This window comes from Coloeus monedula, assembly GCF_965178545.1.
Source record: "Coloeus monedula genome assembly, chromosome: 3".
Classification (NCBI taxonomy): Eukaryota; Metazoa; Chordata; class Aves; order Passeriformes; family Corvidae; genus Coloeus; species Coloeus monedula.
In genome coordinates, this window is record NC_138783.1 from 103,057,988 (window position 1) to 103,079,282 (window position 21,295).

At 40.9% G+C, this 21,295-nt stretch overlaps 1 protein-coding gene across 3 annotated transcripts in view; it reads right to left on the minus strand.

Annotated features, from left to right (window-relative positions):
• Nucleotides 1-4,599: 4,599 nt before the first annotated feature.
• The window catches only part of CTPS2 (CTP synthase 2), a 63,672-nt gene continuing 46,976 nt past the window's right edge, over nucleotides 4,600-21,295 (minus strand). For 2 of the 3 annotated variants that reach the window (XM_082279116.1, XM_082279115.1), the window contains exons 16-19: nucleotides 20,312-20,408; nucleotides 18,172-18,316; nucleotides 9,829-9,939; nucleotides 4,602-8,137 (exon numbers count right to left, since the gene is read on the minus strand). In XM_082279116.1, the coding sequence (XP_082135242.1) occupies nucleotides 9,870-9,939; nucleotides 18,172-18,316; nucleotides 20,312-20,408 (312 nt within the window). In that variant the 3' untranslated portion in view covers nucleotides 4,602-8,137; nucleotides 9,829-9,869. Of the gene's footprint in view, nucleotides 8,138-9,828; nucleotides 9,940-18,171; nucleotides 18,317-20,311; nucleotides 20,409-21,295 lie in introns of all 3 variants that reach the window. The other variant, XM_082279117.1, reaches the window with a different exon arrangement.

Genomic DNA, 21,295 nt, shown 5'->3' on the forward strand with positions numbered 1-21,295 from the left:
ACAATGAGATGACCAACAGATGTTGAACAAATCATCTTGGAAAAAGCAGTTTCAGAGGACTGCCACTGGCACATTTTGTACCTAGATTTTGACTTTGCAGTCATATTTTAAGCTATGATCTTGGCTGAACTTTTACATGTGCAGCACTGCAACTTTAAATATAAAAAGTACATAAGCATGAACTTTGTGTGATTCCTCTGACCCGCCCTAGTAAGCTTTCTGTCAAAAGTCTCAAATAACACAATCACCGTTCTTCTACACACTTCTCTAATTAACAAGCAATCATGTCTTTGTTCCACAGCAAATTCAGAGTAAAGAGCAAATCATTACATGTATAATCTCATCCCTAATTCAATTAGTTATGTGAGTAGCAAACCTCCTACTTCATGCCCCTCAGGAGGTCTGATTCTCTCTAGCTCACAGTATTACACTGCTCTCTAACTTCATGTAGTTAGAGGAGAGCTCTGTATCTTCAATGAGTTGGAGAGAAACCTTTGTTGGTCAAAACCTTTCTTTCTTAAAGCTTGTGTAAAACTGAGGAGAGACTCTCAAGAGTGATATCCCTGTAAATTTGTAAACAAATGTCTGGCAGTAAGATAACATACACAGAAAGACCTTTAGATTTTGAACCTGCTTTATATTCCACTATACACTAGCACTGACCAAACTTTGTAAAAGATGGCACATTATGCTCCCAAGACTAAACACAGGGAAAGTACATTAGCCAGCCACAAGCCCTAGAAGTCAATGTTCAAAATTTTGGATGCTTTCTCAATTTCTCAAACCTAGAGACTCAACCAAGGCATATTATTAGGCAGCTATGTCAAGAAGAGTTCAAGCTCTTCCAGGCATTGGAACGACACTGAGAATAGTTTTCTTTTATGTGTATAGGCTTCCTTCTATCCTTTTTTGGAATAAACTAAATTAAAATCCTGGGTAGGACAGATGATGAGTAGCATATCCAGCAAAGATAATAAGCTAGTGCCTGAGGCTGGCACTAGCAGAAGTACAAGCTGGCACAGGCTCTCACAAGCCAGCAGGAACAATAACTGGATGGACAAAGCAATGTTGCAGCAACTTCCATCCATAGGAGAGAAAAAAGAGGTTGAGGTGCTATCACTCCTTCCTGTTCAGTCTGTGCCACCCCAGAGAACAGGGTTCAAGACTTACTTGCCCAAAACCAGAAAGACTCTTTGTTATGGCACTGGTTTAACAAATGAGAGTCCTGTGCTCTGGCTCCTTTTCCAATCACAGTTTCTGTCTTTTGTTCAGTATCTACTTAAAATTCATACACAGTCTAAAGACATGGGCTCAGGTGCTCTCCCTCCCTCCCAAGGAACCTCTTGTTGCCTCACCTATGCTGGCTGTTTCTCCAACACAGGACCAGTGAGGATTTTGGCAGATGGTCCTGATACTATGAAGCTATGAATGCTGGTACTGAGAACTGGCTTTAACCTTGTGGAGTGGGCAGCCCCCAGAGGAAAGGGGGCCTGGCTGCTTCTGAAACTCAGGAAGAAATTGGTCATGTCTCCTACATCCTGGGGGAGTGCTCTGGGAAAAGGATTATTATTTGTCGAGGGAGGAAGGCACTGCACAATAACTCATGACAACAGACTCTGCTGCTGCTGCATCTTGTGTGGAGCTGGTCCCAGCAAGGGCGGTCAGAACGTTTACCCAAGCACCCACACTGGGGACACACAGGGACAGGCCCCTGGCTGGGCTTCAGCAAGAAAGGGTTGCTAAATTCAAGACTTTGACTAGCACGAAAATGGGTTTGAGGCCCAAGAGAAGAATGAATTTTGTACTCTGGGGAAGTTCAGGCTCTTCAGGGGTGAGACTGTAATACTGTCCCTGCCCGGCTCCGTGGGGTCCCGCGTGCCCCCACAGCCGCACGGGTGGGTTCAGTGCTGCAGTCGGCAGCAAAGAGTGGAGAAGGGCATTTGGGTGCGTTCTGCCAGGAGCATTTATTGCTGCTACACTGACGAAGGGTGCAGAGGCAAATCCAAACATGATCCCAAAGCTCACAGTTTTATCTGGGGGTGAGGAAAAGGCCGGACTAGGGAACGGGGGCCAATGGGGAAGCTCTGGGGGAGTGACAAGGGGTAGAGGCTGACAGGCAACCGGGGAATCCAAACTGGGATAGATTAACATAACAGAACAAGCATCCTGGGAGAAGCCTTTCTGGTCACCCTAACATGAAGTGGTTCTTGTGGTACTGGGGACTTGTCTTACTGAGAACTCTCTGTCCTTGTATGTATGTTCACTGGCCCACCACAAGACTGCTCAACTGAGCCCCCAAAAACAAGGGAGACAGATATATCTAGCCGATTAGTAACAATGAGCTGATGGTAATGACTGATTCCCAGTTCAGCACCTATACATCAGAAATAGAATCATCTCACCAAACGTATGTATCTCAGACATTTAGGCCAGGCTCTTTAGTAAGGTTCATGCCAAGAAAAAAACAATATCCACAGGTGATTCATCTGATCTGCTAAGGATGACTGAAAAGTTCCTGGTTTGTCTGCCGAGTGCAAAAGGAGCCTGTGGTGAGTAGCTCATATATAGGCATCAATATTTAGTTGTGCAGGTGCTTATGTAAGCCTGGCCCACAAGGCCCACAAGGACTTTCTGTGATGCTGCATTTTGCAGTGTCTCATCACTCAAGTAGGACACTTACCAAGCTCAAAGAGGACTCAGGTCAGGCGACTCCAGGACTGTGCTGCCTGGTTTCTGGTCTTAGTGAGAACACGTCCCCAGCAACTCAGAGCATGGTGCCTGTGTGGAAGCTTGAGGAAGCTTTCAACAAGAATGACAAAACAAAACAAATCAAAACAAAACAAAACAAAGATGATAGGAAGGTGAATACAACACCCATACAGGATAGAAAAAATTTTTGGGTATCACAGGAACATGCCATGGTTTGAAAGCTTTCTGTTGGCACACACTCACTGGATGCACATCAGAGGCATCTGTGGCAGTGTTCTTTCCTTGGGTGGGTTCAGAACCGAATCACACCAGGTTTTTGAACGAATCTTCAAATTTTATTTCCTCTGAAAAGATCTGAGGTCTGGTGCACAACAACTGCTGTGGGAAATCAATCACATGAAGTAAGACAGTTTGCTCCAATACTGCACTATTTCTCCAAATTGCAAATCTATACTGAGGCAATGAGGAGCATGTTCTAAAAGTAGCAAAAGTGTTATTCAAACAAAAAGACACCTAAAGTCGTGGTTTTATTGCTCTGATTGACTCTGTGATATCAGGGGTTTATTGAAGCTGCTATTGGATGAGGACATGTTATGCAGAAGCTCAGAGCAAACTATCCTAACTACTCCTTTAAACATATGGAGTCTTGGATTATGCTTTAATCCAAGACTTGGGTCAGTACTTAGGTGTCTTGGTTTGAAAGACAGGTGTCTGCTAAGGAAGGCAGAAGCCTCCCTTGGAATGGCAGATGCAACCCCCTTCCCTCCAAGTTATTATAATTTTGAAATCAAGGGGCTTTTAGGCAAAGATATGGGAAATAGTAATATCAGTTCTTTGCTATTATATATCTATATGTGTATAACCAGTCAAACAAACAGCAATAACCATGGCAGTACCAGCAAACAATCACAAACCCAGTCCCAGCCTTCTCGGCTGTCGGGCCCTTTCCCCTCGGGTGCAGTTCCGCTCGCAGCCGGCAGGGGCGCTGGCGGCTCCCGGTGAGCAGGGCAGGTGCGATGGTTCCCCCGCGGCTGCAGGGGGCGCTCCGGAGCGAGCTCGGGGAGCACGCGGCACTGGCGGCCTGGGATCCCGGGAAGGGATGGGACAAAGGCTTCACAAACCCCTGGGCAGCCGATCCCGGTGTCCGGGAACAGTTCCTCGGGAACAGCAGCTGGAGCGGCAGGGACGAGCACAAATCCCGGGTGGCAGACGAGGTGTATCCAAGCGGGGAACCCCCCGGAGGTCTGGGCAGGCAGCGCGAGCGCGGCTACAGCGCAGCGAAGGCTCGAAGCAGCGGCGGGGCAGGGCGGCCACGGCCCGGCTCCCAGCGGGGCAGGGAAGGCGGGCTGGGGATCCCGGGGCTTCTGCAGCAGAAGGAAAAGCAGCCGAAGAAAGCAGCCTCCCTGTCTGTCCGAATGCCGGAGACCGACTGCCCACACACCCAGGTGAAACAAAAGAGTAGCGGTCCATAGGAGCAGAAAAGATAGCCTTACCTTTCCAGGAAAATTCCTGAAACACAGAATGTTGTCCACACTTCAGGAATAGCTGGTTTTCTAGACTCTGATCCAAATTTGTGAGAGCATGTTACCGGGAGTCCAATAAAGCAACCAATTTCTCTAAATGAATTAGGATATTACAAGCAGAGAAAATATTCCATATACAAACAAATCATCAAAGTATAAAGATTAAAGTACACAATTTTTACAAGATGAAAGACATTTTAATAGACTTTATTCTAGCAGTAGGTCAGCTAGGTCACAGCAGGATGTCAAATCCTGCAATCCATGAGGTATTTTAAAGAGCAAGAAACCAGACAGTACTGAAGATTGCTTACTTTTATACGAATAAAGAACAATAGAACTGGTCCACTTTTGCATTTTAATGAAAAGTTAATTCACATTAAAAAAAAAAAGGTTAAAAAAAATGTTTACAGATAAAATCAAGACAATCAACCAGAGACTGGGAAATCAGCATTTCTGGAATTGCTATTCAGAGGGAGTTTCCAACTGAGGCAACACAGACATTTTCTTTGGACATCTAATAGTCACTGATATAAAGATTCTGAATCATTTTAGGGGAGCTATACAAATATGAGCCTTCTACATAGTAAAACACATGTAGACTCTTTCAATAGAATTATTTTAGATGAGTTCTTAATTCATTTCACCCTGTTAGAACATGGTAGTTACCAATTCAGACACAACTGAACACCTGAAAAATCTAGACAGTACCCAATAAAGGGAGAAATATCTGAGATACTAAGTTCATTGTCATCAAAAATACAAAGGCTGCTACCTGGGAAACTGTGAGAAATCCTTGAACAAAGTACCAACCAGTGGGGACAGGGTGAAGTGGTAAGAGGAAGAGTTTGTCTGGAAGTTATCACAGAGCTAACAGCTACCAATTCACTTTGCTAGCAGGGAAAAACTAAGCACTGTATGGGATAAGATGCCGAGGCACAGAAATACACCACAACTCCCATGCAGACATCCCAGAGAAGAAGCCTCCTACTTGTGTGCAAGGATGAGGTGTTATTCAGCCTTAGGTACATAAACAATTGTATCATTTGTTCACTTTCCCTGTCATGTTGCAGTGAGTTTCCGCAGGATGCTGGAAGAGGTCACATGTTCTCCCAAGGGCAATATTATTCTGCTTCCCCCTTGCTCCACCTCGCTCCCTTTCTCAGCAGATTTTAGTCACCTCATATATGCAAACAGTGAAGTTGTGGGAAATGAGCTTCAGCCAGTCCCACATAGGTTTGCACAGCTCCTGTTCACTTCTGTGCTGATCTGGCTTTGCTGCCAGCTCAGAAGTCCTCTAGGCTGGAATCAACACTCCCTACTGTCATTGATACACACAGGGTTTCAAACTTTCATTTGTATTGCCATGGCAGCTGTAACACAGCTCTCATGAGGAGGTTAGCTCAGGTTGGTAAGTCATTTGTTGCTTTTACACTTGACTCTCTCTTATCTCTTCCACATCCTTTTGGGCAGCAAGCCCCTGCCCTTGTGATTGTTGACAATCTGCCTTTTCTTTCCCAAAACCTTCCTTTAGCTTGGGGCTGCAATTCCTGCTTACACAGGTTCTTGCAGAGATCTCAACCTCTACTTTTAAGGCATTGCTAAAAACCTCCAGTGTCTTCCTGGCAAGCCAGCCTCTAGAGGATTTCAGGAGAAGTATGCCAGAGTCCCATGAATCTCGGGTCACAGTAAGCCTTCTTTGGTACTACTCTGAATCAACAGTCACACTCTGATATTAATACAGCTTCAGAAAAACAGCAACCTAATGCAGCATCTGGCCCACCCTCCCACAAGAACTGCCTGGTGAGGAATAGTCTGTTTGGTCAAGCAAATCCTCCTCAATAGATCCAACCTCTGCAGGCATTAAACCCTAGCACATGAAGGTTATCTCTCTGAGCAGGTAAATAAGGGAAGGAGGAGTGGACGCATACAAAGGATCCAAAAGGATCTGAGGTCTGGTGCACAACAGTTGTTGTGGGAAATCAATCACATGTAGTAAGACAGGTTGCTCCAAAACTGCACTATTTCTCCAAATTGCAAATCTATACGCAGGCAATGAGCAACATGTTCCAAAGGTAGCAAAAGCGATATTCAAACAAAAAGAAACCTCAGCTTCAGGGTAGGACATGCTAAGTACGTTAGGCAGGTGCTAAAGGACCCCACCTGTAAAGCTGACAGTGAAACAGGAACCCATGCTGCTGAGATGCAATACTTGACTGGAGATACTCACTTTCTCACAGACAATAAAACTGGGACATGATTAAATGATGAATTCTCTCCTTAACACCACAGTTCACAAATGGCACCATGATTCTTTAGTAGATAGCCAAACACTTCCAAATAACACTATTTATTGAAAATGTTTTGAAAATACATTTGCACATTACAGACAATCTTAGGAAATTCTTCACTTTTCACAAAGCAGTGGCCAGTGTCTCTCATGGGGGAAGACACACACTGACACCAATTCTGCTGTCAGTACTTCTAAGGCACATATTCACGAACTACTTGAGGAAAGTGCTGCCATAAAAATACATTTTGTTTCATTACCATTAAAGCTTCTTTTAGTGAAGAGACAAATTTACTGTGTAACCTGAGATTTTCGAGAGCAATGCACAGCCCTCAAACTTGCTGTTTTACAAAGCTGTAATAATGAACATGGTGCTTTTTATTTTTGTGCAGATACTGACTTTTGATGAATTAAAGAAGCCACTTTGCCCAAAACCAAAATGAAACACAATGGTCAAAATGCAGAATTTTTCTATAAAGTATGTTCCAAGCATCTGGAGCCCATCAGTTACACAGCCCGGGTTCAGCTTCTGTGACACATTTGATGATGCCCCACTGCTGATGGGATCCAGCCTTACACCTAGAACAGCACCTCTCACCTTACACTTCTGTCCCAGTGGCTCAGGCTCCAGCCCTGGTTTGCAGGGCTGCCTGCAGTTCTGATGCAGTGGAATAACCTGTGATTTCTAAATTAAAATACATCATTCCAATCTACAGGGGAATAAGTGCCACGACGATGGAGTGGTCACAGGATGCAGGAAAACGAGGGTGAACCTTACTTAATTTGCTTCATACTTATTTACTGCAATTAACTAAGTGTGGCACAGCTGGAGCCCAGATAACACCCCAGGTTTATGACTGGTTTTTCTACGACTTTCACACAAGTGTTCAAACTAGAGTTTAACATATGAACATACTTACTTTCTCTCTTACAAAACCCAAATACAAAACCACCTTCTAATATCACTTCTGCAATTTTGTAGGTCAGAATTACGTTCAGTATTATCAGGCTTCCAGGAGAAATAGAGCAAATGAATTTATATGAAATTAAATTGCTTATCAAAACAAAGTGAAAAATTTTGTATCCAACATTAATTATTATAATCACAAAGAGCTGAAATACAGCAACCATTTTTCATTTGTACATATTGAACAGCAAATAAAGTAAACAATATATATACAAGCTTAATAAGGAAAAAAACCTGAAACAGTTTTCTACTGCTCAAGAATACGACAATCTTCCCTTAAATGTTTTAGTGCATTCCCCCTCATTCCCAAGAACTAATGCATTTTGTCTTCCTGTTCTAAGGCAAACTGAAACCAGTCGAATTTTCCTTCAAATCAAGAACAGCTGTGAACCAGGTAATTGATACATATTCACCTGAGATCACTCTGAAATATAGGACAAGATGAATGGTGATTAACAGCTAAGGTGCACAACCTTTTGGTAACTTTTGAAGAGAAACAGCATTTATACAGAACAGTTTTTGCTACAGAACAGTAAAACTGTCATCTGTAATGAGAATTATTGAAAACAGTAGACGAAGAAACAGTATGAGGACTGCAAGCAGCTTACTCTTCTACTTTTGTCTATTCAACATTGTCCTGTTCCCAAGTTTCTGTAACATAAAAAGAGGGAGAGGAAGGAAAAATCAATGCAAAAAAAAATCAATTATTAAAACTATTTCATCTGTAACTCAGTTTATTTCATGCTTTTGTAATTTTCACTCAAATTTGTTGACTGATTTCAAAGTAGTCCTATGTAAATAGCTCAAGTAGTTGCATTTCATCTGGATCAAACAGCAAAAAGCAAAACCATGAAGCTAAATGCAGTTTACATGTGTATCCAGCTCTGATTAATGGGTAGAATTAATCACAAGATAAAAATAAATGAGACAATGCTTCTATCATTCTTTTATATCTGGATTTAGTTATTTAATCCTTTCTAGAGTAACTCTGTTGAATACAATTGGTATCCACTAGTGACATGTTCCAACAAAATCAGCTTGGCTACTGATAACCATTTAAAAGCATCACAACAGTACATTCATCCAAGCACTGAGCAAGTCACTCTGAGACTGTAAACAGAGAACTACCATTCATAAATTCCATTGAGGGAAGCAAGGGCTTTTCCAGAGGGACTATCCTGTACCTTGTGTTGCTCTCAAGAAACAGAACCATTGTGATGTTTGGACATGGGAAGGATCCAGGAAAGAGTGAAAAGGAACATTTTGTCTGCTTATTTATTGGTTATTTTGGGACAGGCATCAGTACTGTATGTACATGTACCAGGTCATTAACTCATTTAACATTCTGTTCTTCACTCTCATAGTTTGGGGATGGATAATTATCTGTAACACATGGTACATGAGAGCGAAAAAATTCAATTGAAAATCACAGGAGAAACCCATGCCGCATCTAAGGACTGAACTCCAATTTCTAGTATCTCATGCTACTACTTTGATCAGGAGACCATCAGGCAGAAATGCATCATTCATATGTAGCCTTAATTGTCTGCTTGGCACAGCTGCTTAGCATCTACACCATGTGAAACATAATCAGAGGGGAAAGCTGTGCCCTCCTTACAAAAGTGCTCAGAAATACTGAGAAGCTGAATGAGTGCCATACCAGCCCCAGCTCTGACGAATCTGCATAGGAAAAATAAAGTAAGACTAAGTTTCAAGTCCAGATCCTGCAGAGATCAGGTGTCTCACAGGAAATACAACCTCCAAATTGAAAGGAAATATACTACTACCATGCTTACAGGTGAATAAACAACCAATCCAACACCACTCTGGCAAAGCCTATGGCAAACAAAGCTACAATTTTATAAAACTTGTTTGTATCTCTATCACTGCAGATTAAAACCAAGTATTTATGTTGGGATGTCTTTGTGGTATCAATGCATCAGATGCAATTACAGGTGAATATTAATGCAAAATTCAAAGTCATCTCTATATAGTGTACTTGAAGTGAATCCAACTTGTAAACTGAAGACATGAACTGTCCCCATCCCCCCCCCCATAATTTAAAAATGTATTTTTAATGTATCTTCAAACTCTAACACATCTTGGTTTTGTACAGCATCCTACATATAAGATGTACCCCAAACACTTAGCAGATTTTAGCATCTCAGTTGCAGATTTAAGCAGCAGAAACAAAAACAATTAAATGCTACAGACAAGAAAGAAGACATAAGCTCTCAGATGGGACTTTAAACAAAATTACAAGAATTAAGTCAACTTTATCTCCTGTTTTAAGTCTAGAATAAATCAGTGTCATAAAGCACTACCAAAACATTTCAGCTTACCTCAATAGCATCATCCATTTCTGTGCTCTCATACAATCATTTCAGCTTGTGTCAGAATAAGCAAACTCTTTTTCTGGAGAGCTGTCATCGCTTAGGTCACTGTAGCTGTCACTGTTGGAACCAATAAGAATTCAGAAGGATCTAAACCAAATATTTTATTACAAGCCCTCCAACCCATTATGCATATGATAAACACTTTCCTCAAATGCAACCCATTTCCAGAAAACTTCTTTAAGCTCATGCTTGAAGTACAGTATTTTAGAACACCTTCCTCTAAAGGAATGGGGTGAAGTTTGGAGTTTAAGACCTGATGCTAAAGAATGTTCTACCTAATAAATGTTCAATTTCTTTTTGCTTGGCTCCTGTACTTTCGTTCTCCATTTTGCTGGTACTGTGTGTCTATGATCATGGTTAACAACATAGAGAATAACAGGTATTCAGAGCTAAACCAAAAGGAATTTCTCCCTTATGGTAAAGAAAATCATTGTTTTAACAAAAAAAAAAAGTTAAGACAACTTTATTAGCTCAGAATTCTTCAATTTACACTTAAATTATAATTCTTGATCTTCTAGTCAGAATTCAAATAATTTTCATTGCACCAAGCAATATCCTGACAGCTTTTCTAGAGGTTTTATTCCTTTTTGCTGTGTCCTGCAAGAAGCAGACTGGTTTTCACAGACCAAACTGCCATGCAAGTGATTGTTTTGTAAGCAGCAAGGACAAGGAAACTGTGAAGAACAGGAACACCACAGTGACTGAGAGAAAGAAGTGCCCACAAACCACATTTTCAGTCACTATGATGTTTATTGGATCTCCAAGTTTATCTTAAACCCGAGTGCACTTCAGAAGTGCCTCCAGCCTCAACCCCTCCCTACTATACTAAACTTCTGCAGTCTGCTTCCCAGATACTTGAATTTCCCCAGATGAGAAGCCAGCAAAGGGAACCCAGGAAACTGACAAATACATTTGAGCAGCAGTAATTCTGGTCAGTCCTGTGACCCTTCAGAGCACATGGTTAGCACAGTACAGGTGGGGATCTCAGACCTCATTCGCATGGGAACATTGTGACAGCCTTGGGTACCAACTCTACTGCACAGCTGTCTTGTCACATCTCCCTTTCACCACACACCCCTTCATCCTCCAGACAACAGGAGCCCACTCATGTCGAGTTCTCATCTCTGGGGATCTCCTACTGAGACATCAAGCACATGACCCACGCAGACAGAGCCTTAGCAGTGGATCCCAGTGACTGCCTGCTGGGTAGTGCTTCAAGGGAGCCATGCAGCCCCACAGCTGGAGATCTTTGATCGAGACTGCACTGTGGAACAGTGAACAAACTGCACTCAGCTACTCTGGTGCTTGTTACTGAGCACTGCTTGGTAGCCTGAATTTCACCCCCTCTTCTTTGAGAGAAAAGGAAAACCAAAGAAAGAATACGTAAAAAACCAGACACTTAAACAGAGTGGGACAGGAGAAATGGCACCAACAGTCACCTTGTTTAATTTCTACTTCTGTTAGGAAAGTCTCCCACAGTTACAGCAAGTCACTGTACCAAATTTGTGTAAAACAACACAGATATTCTGGCTGTTCTAACATTAAGACTTTGTCTACAGCACTCTGCCCTTTGTCTGCATGCCACACACACTGTTGATGTGGTTCTTATAAAGAGTGTGTCGTATCAGGCTAGTGTGAAATGCTCAATTTGATCATTTCACCAGCTGGTGATCAATTACACAGTTCAAGTGAGGAAAGTGTTGTTAACAGTATGATCAAGCAGGCCAGATGCACACAGACAAACACAACATCACCAATGTTCTACTTACTTTTTTCTGAAAGTATCCATGGAAACAGGGAACAAAAATTCAGTATTATTAAAACAGCTTTGCATTTTCACATCACAGCAAAATAGCAAATACTGTCCACAGAACAGAGAGTAAAACCAATTGTAGAGAACTGCTTAATCTTATGACAGCCCTGATTTAAGTCCAAAGTCTTCAGAGAACTTCTCTTTTTTAATTAGCCCTGCTGTCCACTGGCAATAGCAGCCAAAAAACATGCCAGAGCTCTGTATACAACACAGTATGGGAATCAGATGTTCATGTACAAGTGCCCATGGACCAGTGAGGTGAGTGGAGAACTGCCAAGCTTCATCTCCTGGAGGCAGTAAGGTGTTGATCCCCACCCAGCACTCTCATCACAGGTTCTCCCCCACTCAATGACACAGGTTTTCGAGGATTTGCCCACAGAAGCAGTCATACAACCTGGATTCCTCTGTGATTTCACTGACTTACCACCCCAACTTCCTAAGCCTGTTTTCAGTTTGCTGAAGCTGAGGCTCACTTGGCCACTAGCACAGAGGCTGAAACACTTACTCAGCTGGTGACAATTTTGCTCCTGTTTCTACACTGCCCAATTTCTGTACAAGATCTGACACCACATCCCAGAGAAGAGCTGTCATCATCACATTCTTGACTTCTGCAGTAGTACCTCACAGTCTCCCCTACTTTAGGGCTGCTCTATGGGGTGTAAGTCTCACAAGCAGGCCACAGGGCAAGAAAGGTAGGGGAAATACCCAGGTTAGGATCAGCCCTTGGGCTTCAGACTCAGGTAGCTGTCAGTCTCTCAGTTTCAGCTGCTTGAATGATATCTCTAAGTACACCCAGAACCTGTGGCATCATCTTAAAAATAACAACTTGGACCGCAAGGAAACCAGAACTTCAAGAGTTAAGCTGCCAGTGGACTTGAAATCAAAGAGGAACTTGTGAAACTTGGCATATCTACATCTGTGTGCTACAGCTTCAAACCAGCACTGGTGTCAAGTTTCTAAGATTTATTCTGATGTCAAACATATTAAACTCATGTAATCTGAAGGAAAACTGCAGGTGGCATTAACCATAAACAAGCCATCTTTTCTCTTTGGAATAAATGTGTACTTTGTTCCAAATTACAATGAGTTGTATACAGATACTAAACACAAAACCCAAATCGATGCTTCGTGCTCACAGCTGGTAATATTAAGTAACCTTACTTAAATCTGCTTGCTGTGAAAGTGGTAGGGGTGAGAAATCAAATAGACCCAGCTTCCCTTTATGAAATTCTTTTTCACACTGAGCCAACTACTGAAGAAATATGCTTACATTTGCTTCAGCAAGTTTTCTCTCAGTTTGTGTTCAAATAAATTATCTTCGGCAGGAGCCTGACACCCACTTCATTTTATTTGTGACAATTCTTACAACAGCGGACTCCAACAAAAAGAAGCTACTGAGCATATTTGAGGCCACCAGTCCTAAAACCTAACCCAAATGGGTTGGTTTTTTTGGTGGGGTTTTTTTTGTTTTGTTTTGTTTTTTTGGGGTTTGGGTTGTTTTTTTTTTTTTTGGTGGGATCTGGAGTATAAAGAAGTGGCCAAGGATAAAAAAAAATAACAAAACTCTATGCAGTGTCACTGCATCTAATCAGTCACTTTAGTTTTTAAGATAAAGAATTTTGGTCACTTTGCTCCTGTAAAATGGGTACTCTTTGAACATTCTGTTTTTCACTTGGAAAATCCAGATCAATATTCTTTAGAAACAAAGCATTTGGCAGTTTCAGGGGAGCTTTTCTTTCATTCATTTTTAATGTAAAATTGACAAATAACTCCTTTTCCAGAAACATAAGGAATTTAAACAATTATTCAGTAATGCTATGCCCTGCAAGGAGCCAAGCAAAGTGCATTTCTTCCTCAGTGCAAATTAAAAATACATGAAGTACAGATAAATTTAGTGCAGGCTGCAGTTGTTTAAGTTGTTTAGCTTTTGAGGACTCACTGAAAGGAAATCTGTAAATTACTATCATTTATTTCCCCCCAAAAGCTGAATTATTAAATCATTAAAACATTATTTTGAATAAATGCATACTTGATTGTGCAATTGTTACAACTGCAGTCACCCATACCCCTGGTGTGTATTTTATGATCATTATGTGGTCATAAAAATCATAGATATAATTTATGGTCATAAAAATTATATATATCATTTATTATGATGGTCATCATGATACAATCATGTGCTTCCATAAAACATCATTTCATTTGGGAGTCCCTCACCACATACCCAAGACTCCCCAGTTCTGACCTGCCAGCCACCTGCACTCACATAACTGGACCTAGGATAACATCTTCATCTGGGATAGGCTCCAGCAGCTCCCTACAATCACTGGAGAGAAACAGGCACTTGCAGCATGTAATGCATGACTGACCCACAGAACAGTTATAATGAGCTATTTGCTTCTTTAAAGTGCATTTTCACTTAACAACTACAGAAAAAGACTTGAGGTGAGTAGCTCAGAAGGGTTTTCACTGTAAACATCTAACATTTAAATGACAAAGTTAGCTGACATAACTAACCATTACTAAGTACCGGTATGGCTCAGAAAGGATTTCCTTTAAAACTTTTCCACAGTTTTCTGTAAGAGCTCAGAGGGTAACAGGGTCTTCGTTGCCCCAACAGGGTCTTTGGTGCCCTCACCTGGGACCTGCGCCACTGGAAGGTCACTGGAGCCAGAGCACTTGCCTTCTGTGGTGATTGTGTTACTGACTCCTGCTGGTGAGGATGCCATCCCTACCACGACAGCTCCCACCCCTGGCTCCTGGATTGCCTTCTTTTGTGGAGCAGTCCTTCCCTTGCTGCTCTCTTGACAATCTTCAAATCACATTTCCTTCAATCATATGTCTGGATTTGGCCAATGCCAGAAGCATGATGCTGTGCCAAATGTGTTCTTGATTGGGGACAACATACAGGGGACATCAGGCACCAGAACGTTTCACACGGGTTGTTTTCTGTTCTCTTCATAGGTGCTTTCCTCCACAGCTGATCTGGGAGAGAGCTGGACCATGATAATGCAGTAAGCACCATATGGGCAAATTTTCTGAGTTTTTTGGTGTTTTATTTAATGCACCACTCCTTCTGTCCTCTGGCCACTTTTGTTCCTTGTCTCTGAACACAGCTCATATGTCATCTTTCATTAATAACCTGCCCAGAACTCAAGAGTCCTCTGTGACTAGCTGGCATTGGATTGGTGCCTCACATTAGCATACTCACTAATGCTTTGCGAAAGTTTCTTCTGGCACCAGTCAGAGCTGCCCACGCTTACTTGCCTAGGAACACCTCTCACTTCCTGCATTTCCTCCCATGTACTGGACATTTGTGTTTAAATTATTTATCTTTAGCTTATCCTCTTCCTCCAAAGATGTCATTATATTCAGCAGAGATGACTAAATTCCCTACATATTTTTTTGTTATTTCTTTGTTCTGAATAGCGCTTTCAGCTTTAATTCAAATGACATTATTTGAAAATATAATTAATGCACTCTGACTTACTCTTGCAGGCCATTAATAAAGGTGCTGGTTTTAGACAAAGAAGAAACAAAGCCTGCTGATGCTAAACTGGATAAGGAAAAAAAAACAAACCAAACCAAAACAAGCAACATGGCTTTATTGTACACCAGTGGTTTTGCAACCCACATTACACTGTTCCCAAAGATAAGTCAGTTTTTATTGATTTTTTCAAATGAAACTATGTAAGTCTCAGTAAAAGCCAACAACATTACATGTGAAGTTCTCTTCTTCATCCACTAGTTTCCTATTAAAACCTTTTGTTTTCTCTTATAAAGCAGTGTATTTTTGGGTATTGTACACTTCAAGTCTCATGTGGTTTTGGTTTTCTCTGTCCTTGAAAATGCAAATGTAAACTAGCAGCCTCCCAACATCTTACTCACTTCTCTATGAAATGGTGACTTCAGTATTTCCATGGAAAGGTTTGGAAAAGGTCATGATCTAAAACCATTCACAAGGAAATGAAGTGCACAGCATTGTTTGATGGTTGGGCACTCGTGCCATAAAGCACAAGAGGCTGAAACCACAAAGACAACTTGGGTGCCCAACTACCACTTCAGGTAAATAATTAACAATTAATCATCAAGTTACTCTGATCCTTTTGGTCAGTTCTTGACTGCCTCTATATACACCCAAGTTTCTGGGAACTAAATTTACCCCAGAGAATGCATTCCAGTCTCAAACTAGGTATGCTCATGCCTATGTAGGCCTATGTCTGTACCAGACTAGGCCTCACAAAAATTTAAGAGAAGGTTTATTCACTTTCATTTATTTAGGGCACTCTCCTGGAAGTTGTAATGCATCTTTAAATTTATTATTAGCTTTGCTTACAAGCTAGGGCTTCTGTCCAGGTGTCAAATATTCTAAAATTGCACCCTAATTATGGGGCTGTTAAATGTTCTGCAGTAATAGTTTCCTGTTAAGACTCTCATGCTGAAATACATATTTCCTTTTGTCTCAGGACTTCATCATTCACTCTCTTTTTAGTGTTTATGGTAGCCTTGCATAGGTAATCTGCTCAACTTGCTGGTCTCCACAAATTCTCTTGCAGCTTCCTTTGCTCTAGTCAACAGCACAGCCACAACTCATGTGGGCAGTGCTGGCTGAGGTGTGCAGAAAATCCTCTCCTCAGATTTCTTTCAGCCTTGTTATGACATGCCTTAGCTTTACAACTTAATGAAATCATCAGCATTCTGGGGTTTAAGGGCTTACACTGGCAATCTTTCCACTCAGCAGGTGGGTATGTTAGTATGACTGGGTGTGCTGTAACTAGCACTATGACTCCCTCCTGAACATTCTTCCCTACAAAATGTTCCCCTTTTGGCCTCAAAATGCTTTCCTATTCCAGTGCTCTTTCTCAAGCCACAGGGGTTTTGATTGATTGCTGTGTAACTAGGTAAATAGCAAAATCTGTCATTTTAGATACTAAGTTTTGGGGTGTGGATTTTTGTCTTTGCTAAATGTTTTAAGATTTGGTAGGAGTTTATTCTACTAATACGAAGAAAAAAGAGATGGGTATACATTTTGAATGGTTAATTCAAGTAAGTCTAAGTGGGGCACATTCAGTAATGGCTGAAACTTTAGGTCAAGGTTAGATAGCATAGTTGCTATAATGCTAAGGGATATAAATTAGCAGGACACATGCAGATCACTCATTAAAAAAAAGTAATTTTTCAATATCTCAGAGAAATAAATAGGTTTACTTATGAGACAAAGCAGTGTAAGGAAGTATACTGGGAGCTATGAAGCAAGATGAATTGTGAGCCAGAGTGCCCACCAAGAGGGTAAGACTGAAGATAACTGTGATGGAAGACTCTGCCTTGCCAAGCACCACAAAAATTTGATCTGTGTATTGCACCAGCAAAGATTTTAAAAGGTCCTAACGTTCTGACCACTACTAACAATGGCAGGCTAAGGTAACAGGAGTGTTTCAATCCAGCTGTAGTTCGCAGATCAGAAATTCATTCTCTTTGTATGCACGTCATTCCACAACTGGGCAGAGTGAACAAAACCTGATACCCATAAAGGAGTAGGGAACCAAAACAGATTGGTCTGACCTGGCTAGTTTCCCATTACTACTCAAACTTGAATAAAGCTTCTATTTCTCTCTTAACAAATGGACCTCATTTTAATAAAACACAAGACTCAGGAAAAAAAAGAAAAAAGCCCAACCCACAGCATTAGTAAGTTTGGTGTCTTGTTTAGAGGAAAAGCCAACATGCCAAAGCTGGATCTGTTCAATGTTATTATTCAGTCATTTTATGATTTTTTTTCATTTTTTGTTATTGTGCCCAATCTTCCCTCTGACTTATTATTGCTATTATAATAAAATTGTAACTGCTATTAATATCATTGAAATAAACAAGAATTAGTTAACCCTGGCTAAAAAAAAAAACATTGCCACATTCAATAAACCAAAGCCTGTGTGTCCAAGAGACCAAGGACAGAGTTTTGGCTGAACCATCCAGTTCTGACTGAGATCCAAACCCTGTAAGTCTAAAGGTATCCCAACTGTTTTATTTAAGGCCTGTCTCTGAAAGACAGTATTTATTATTTAGCTACTGCAAAATAAAATCAGTGTTTTCTTTGTTATTGCTATCATCATTCAAGTACAACTAGGTAAGAATTTCACTTCACTGCTTGATTCTCTAGCAAATCTCTTTCCCTATGAAGCCATGGAAGTTAACACAGGAGGCTGCTATCTTCATTTGAATTTACTAAAGGTTTTTTACTTTTTTTCTGATTGTAATGTGGGGTTCTGGCTTTAGCCCTAATAACCTCTGAAAAGGAAGAAGAGAGGAACTGTACTTCCTGCTTACAGTTATTTTACACCTGGGTTTATGACAGGCACACACAGCAGCAAGCAAATCAATACATCCTTTTCCTCTTCTGGGCTTCTGAACTGAAGGATGGGCTAGTCCCTCCAAAAATGTGACTGTCAAACTGCAGGCAAGCAACAAAGAAAGATTACCTTGGAGACAATTTACATCCACGCTGCAGGTATGCATTCAGTGTCCCAGTTGCTGCTAGCAACAGTCCAAGGTACGGAGGTGAAGGCTTCATAGGTCTTGAGGAAAATTCTGGGTGGAACTGAACTCCCACAAAATATGGGTGATCTACAAGACAGACATCAAGGAAAATTACACAGTTTAGGAAGAAGATAGTAGAAAAACTTTCAGGAAAAAACCTTATTGAAGATTTCAGGCAGGTGTCCAGAAGCCAGAGCAGCACATGTCAATTTAAGGGTGAGGCAGCAGCAAACTTCTTTCCACAAAAAGCAACTGACAATAGAGGCAGAAGGTTAGTAGGTCAAACTAAGGAAAAATCATCCTGTGATTCATAAAAACTGAAAAATAAACCTGTACCAACATGTAAGGGTTGGAGGAGGGGGGTACAAGTGGAAAAGTCACAAAGTTTACATTTATTTCTTTCGATTCCCAATATCTATTTAGGCATGTCTATTCAGAACAATATGCTGCTTCATCCACTCTTACATCTTCACCTGTTTCTCACGCAAAGCACCTTTTTACTACTGCTTCTGCTTCCCTTCTGTCTTCTTCAAAAGAATAGAGGAGGAAGAAAGTTTTTGTACTCTTTCATGCTGAGAACCTGTTCCTTCTCTGTTTTAAAGGAGCTAACATTAACCACTTCTAGTGCCAGGGCATTGGACAAAACTAACTGCAGATTCTTGTTCAACAGTTTCCAAAATAATTCCCAACATTCAAGGAAATACTCTGCAGTACAAAGTAAGTGATGAGAAGAAATCAGGGGTTTTCTTCTAGGAAGGTAAGCTATATGGTCTAGTATACTGTTCTCTCTGCTGCTGTATATTAAAGAGAACCTGGATCCTAGATTTATCCCATAACTTCAACAACAAAGCACCAAATATTTCCTGTGGGGATATTTTGCTTAAAAGCATGGCCTAAGCTAGCTGGTGTACTGTTATTTCTGTGCTTCTACTCCAACCCACTCTACTCCCTATGATGATTGTTTTTCTTTAGTAACCCATCTCCTTGCAGCCCACTGTGAAATAATTTCAGATTTTACTGCTGCTTTTCTTTCTTCCACAGTAACATGCAATTTAAAATTTCTGCCTGACTGATTTCTCAGTGCTCTCTACAGAAGTTTTTTCATGCAGGGCAGACAAAATAACCTCCCAACACCAGCACGTGTAACAGAGATAATCTGTCAGGAACAAACTAATCCAAGAACATCCATGACAATTAGTAGTTCACGAATTCACATCTATCCTTTGCTCTCAGATTACTCTCTGTGGCACAGTTGCTTGACATTATATGTCAGTGGCCACATTCCAACCCTGGTTCAAAATCACAGCACTGTTCTTCAACATACCATGGAATGTACTAAATGAATTCTCAGGTGCATCATGCCACAAGTAGCACTCCACAGGCTAATAATGTATTCTGATTATGATTTTATGTTTCTGTGCATGGAATTTATCTTGACCAATGGCAATTAGGGGTCACGTAAGAAAGGGGAATAAAAAAAACTTGTAGTCTGCATCTTCAGGTGCCTGATAATTATCTAGCCAACAGTGACTTAACACTAAGGAGTTAATCAAACATCCAATCAAAATCAAAAAGATAGTTTTGAAAAGCTACTCTGTGTACCATTCAATGAACACATGCAGTGTAACTCTTTTTTATTTCAGAACCTTTTAGAGAAGACATCAAGTCTTACTTGGTAAAGTAGTATTTCCAAAGTATCAAATACTCATCTCTCTGAATCTTCTTCTTTCACTTCTGTGAAAGAAAGGAGCTTGCTTTCTATCTGACTTTCATACTTTCATTTATATGATTCTAACCAGAGGGTAACTGAAAGAGACAAAATGATTGGATGGCACATTGGGAGGTCTCTATTCCCTACCTCCCGCTCAAAGCAGGGACAAATTCAAAGTTAAATCAGGTTGCTGACAGCTTTGTCTAGTCAAGTTTTGAAGGTCTCTACTGCAAGGATGAAGATTTCACAGACTCTCTAGGTAATATACTCTGTTATGACAGCTAAATATTGTGCCTACATGTTGTTTAACAACCTATAGTTTATACAGTTTTAACAGATGAATAAGTATTACAAACAAGTAAGACACTCACTCTCCAGTTCAATAATTTCCATCCTGTTCCCTTCTGTATCATGGCCAACAAATTTCAAACCTTTCTCTTCAAAGCAGTGAGTCAACTCAGGGTTCACCTGAAACATTGAAAGCAATAGTAATTGTCGTTCTGTTTATTTTTGGATTTAACAAACAGTAGCAGTTAATTGTAATGTTTTTTTACATGCATACAAGAATGAAAAGAATTGGGTAAGGGTTGGGAAATTTTCCTTTCCTGTTTTAACAACTCTGGCATAAATTTGTAAAAGTGGGCATGTTTATTAAATAAAGATATTAATCAGTAAAAGTTACTATGCAACATTCAAAAATTAAAGCCAGGGTCCCTTCTGCTTGCTGCCCACCTGAATCCAAGCAGCCTGCATTCCCCCTTTTTTTAAATGGCCCACTAGATGTAGGTGTAGACTGACCTCCCCTTCAAACACTGCATTTCAGTGGTTATGACAAAAGCTGTGATTCAGCTCTTCCTTCAAACTGAGGAGCTCTGCAGTGAGCTGTTTCATTTCCTTGATGATGTTCTACCCACTCAGTTAACAGCCAAACTTTGCGCAGGTTTACCACCATCACACTTTCCTCCCTTTTAAGGAAGGTTAATACTGTCTGAATCAGTTATAGCATGCACATATCTGATAGTTCACACCCCTTTGGAGACACTGATGGAGTCAGACCCCTTTTGAACTACCTCAGAGATAACTCCAGAAGTCCACCTCTTGCCTGTCTCCTTGAATGACAATATTTTGAAAGTATTCAGGCACCTTTTCTCAGATATTTGCACACAGAGGAGTGGTCCCATACAGAGGAGTTGGATGGCAGGAAGCAAGTGATCTGAACCAGCCTCTGAGCTGCAGATGCCTGAAGTCTCCCCACATTTAGACCACAAAAGAATGTGCACTACCCAAACATAATCTGTGCCTTTAAATAAGCCAAACTGGCCAGCACATTTAAGCATTACAAGCCTTTACTTTTC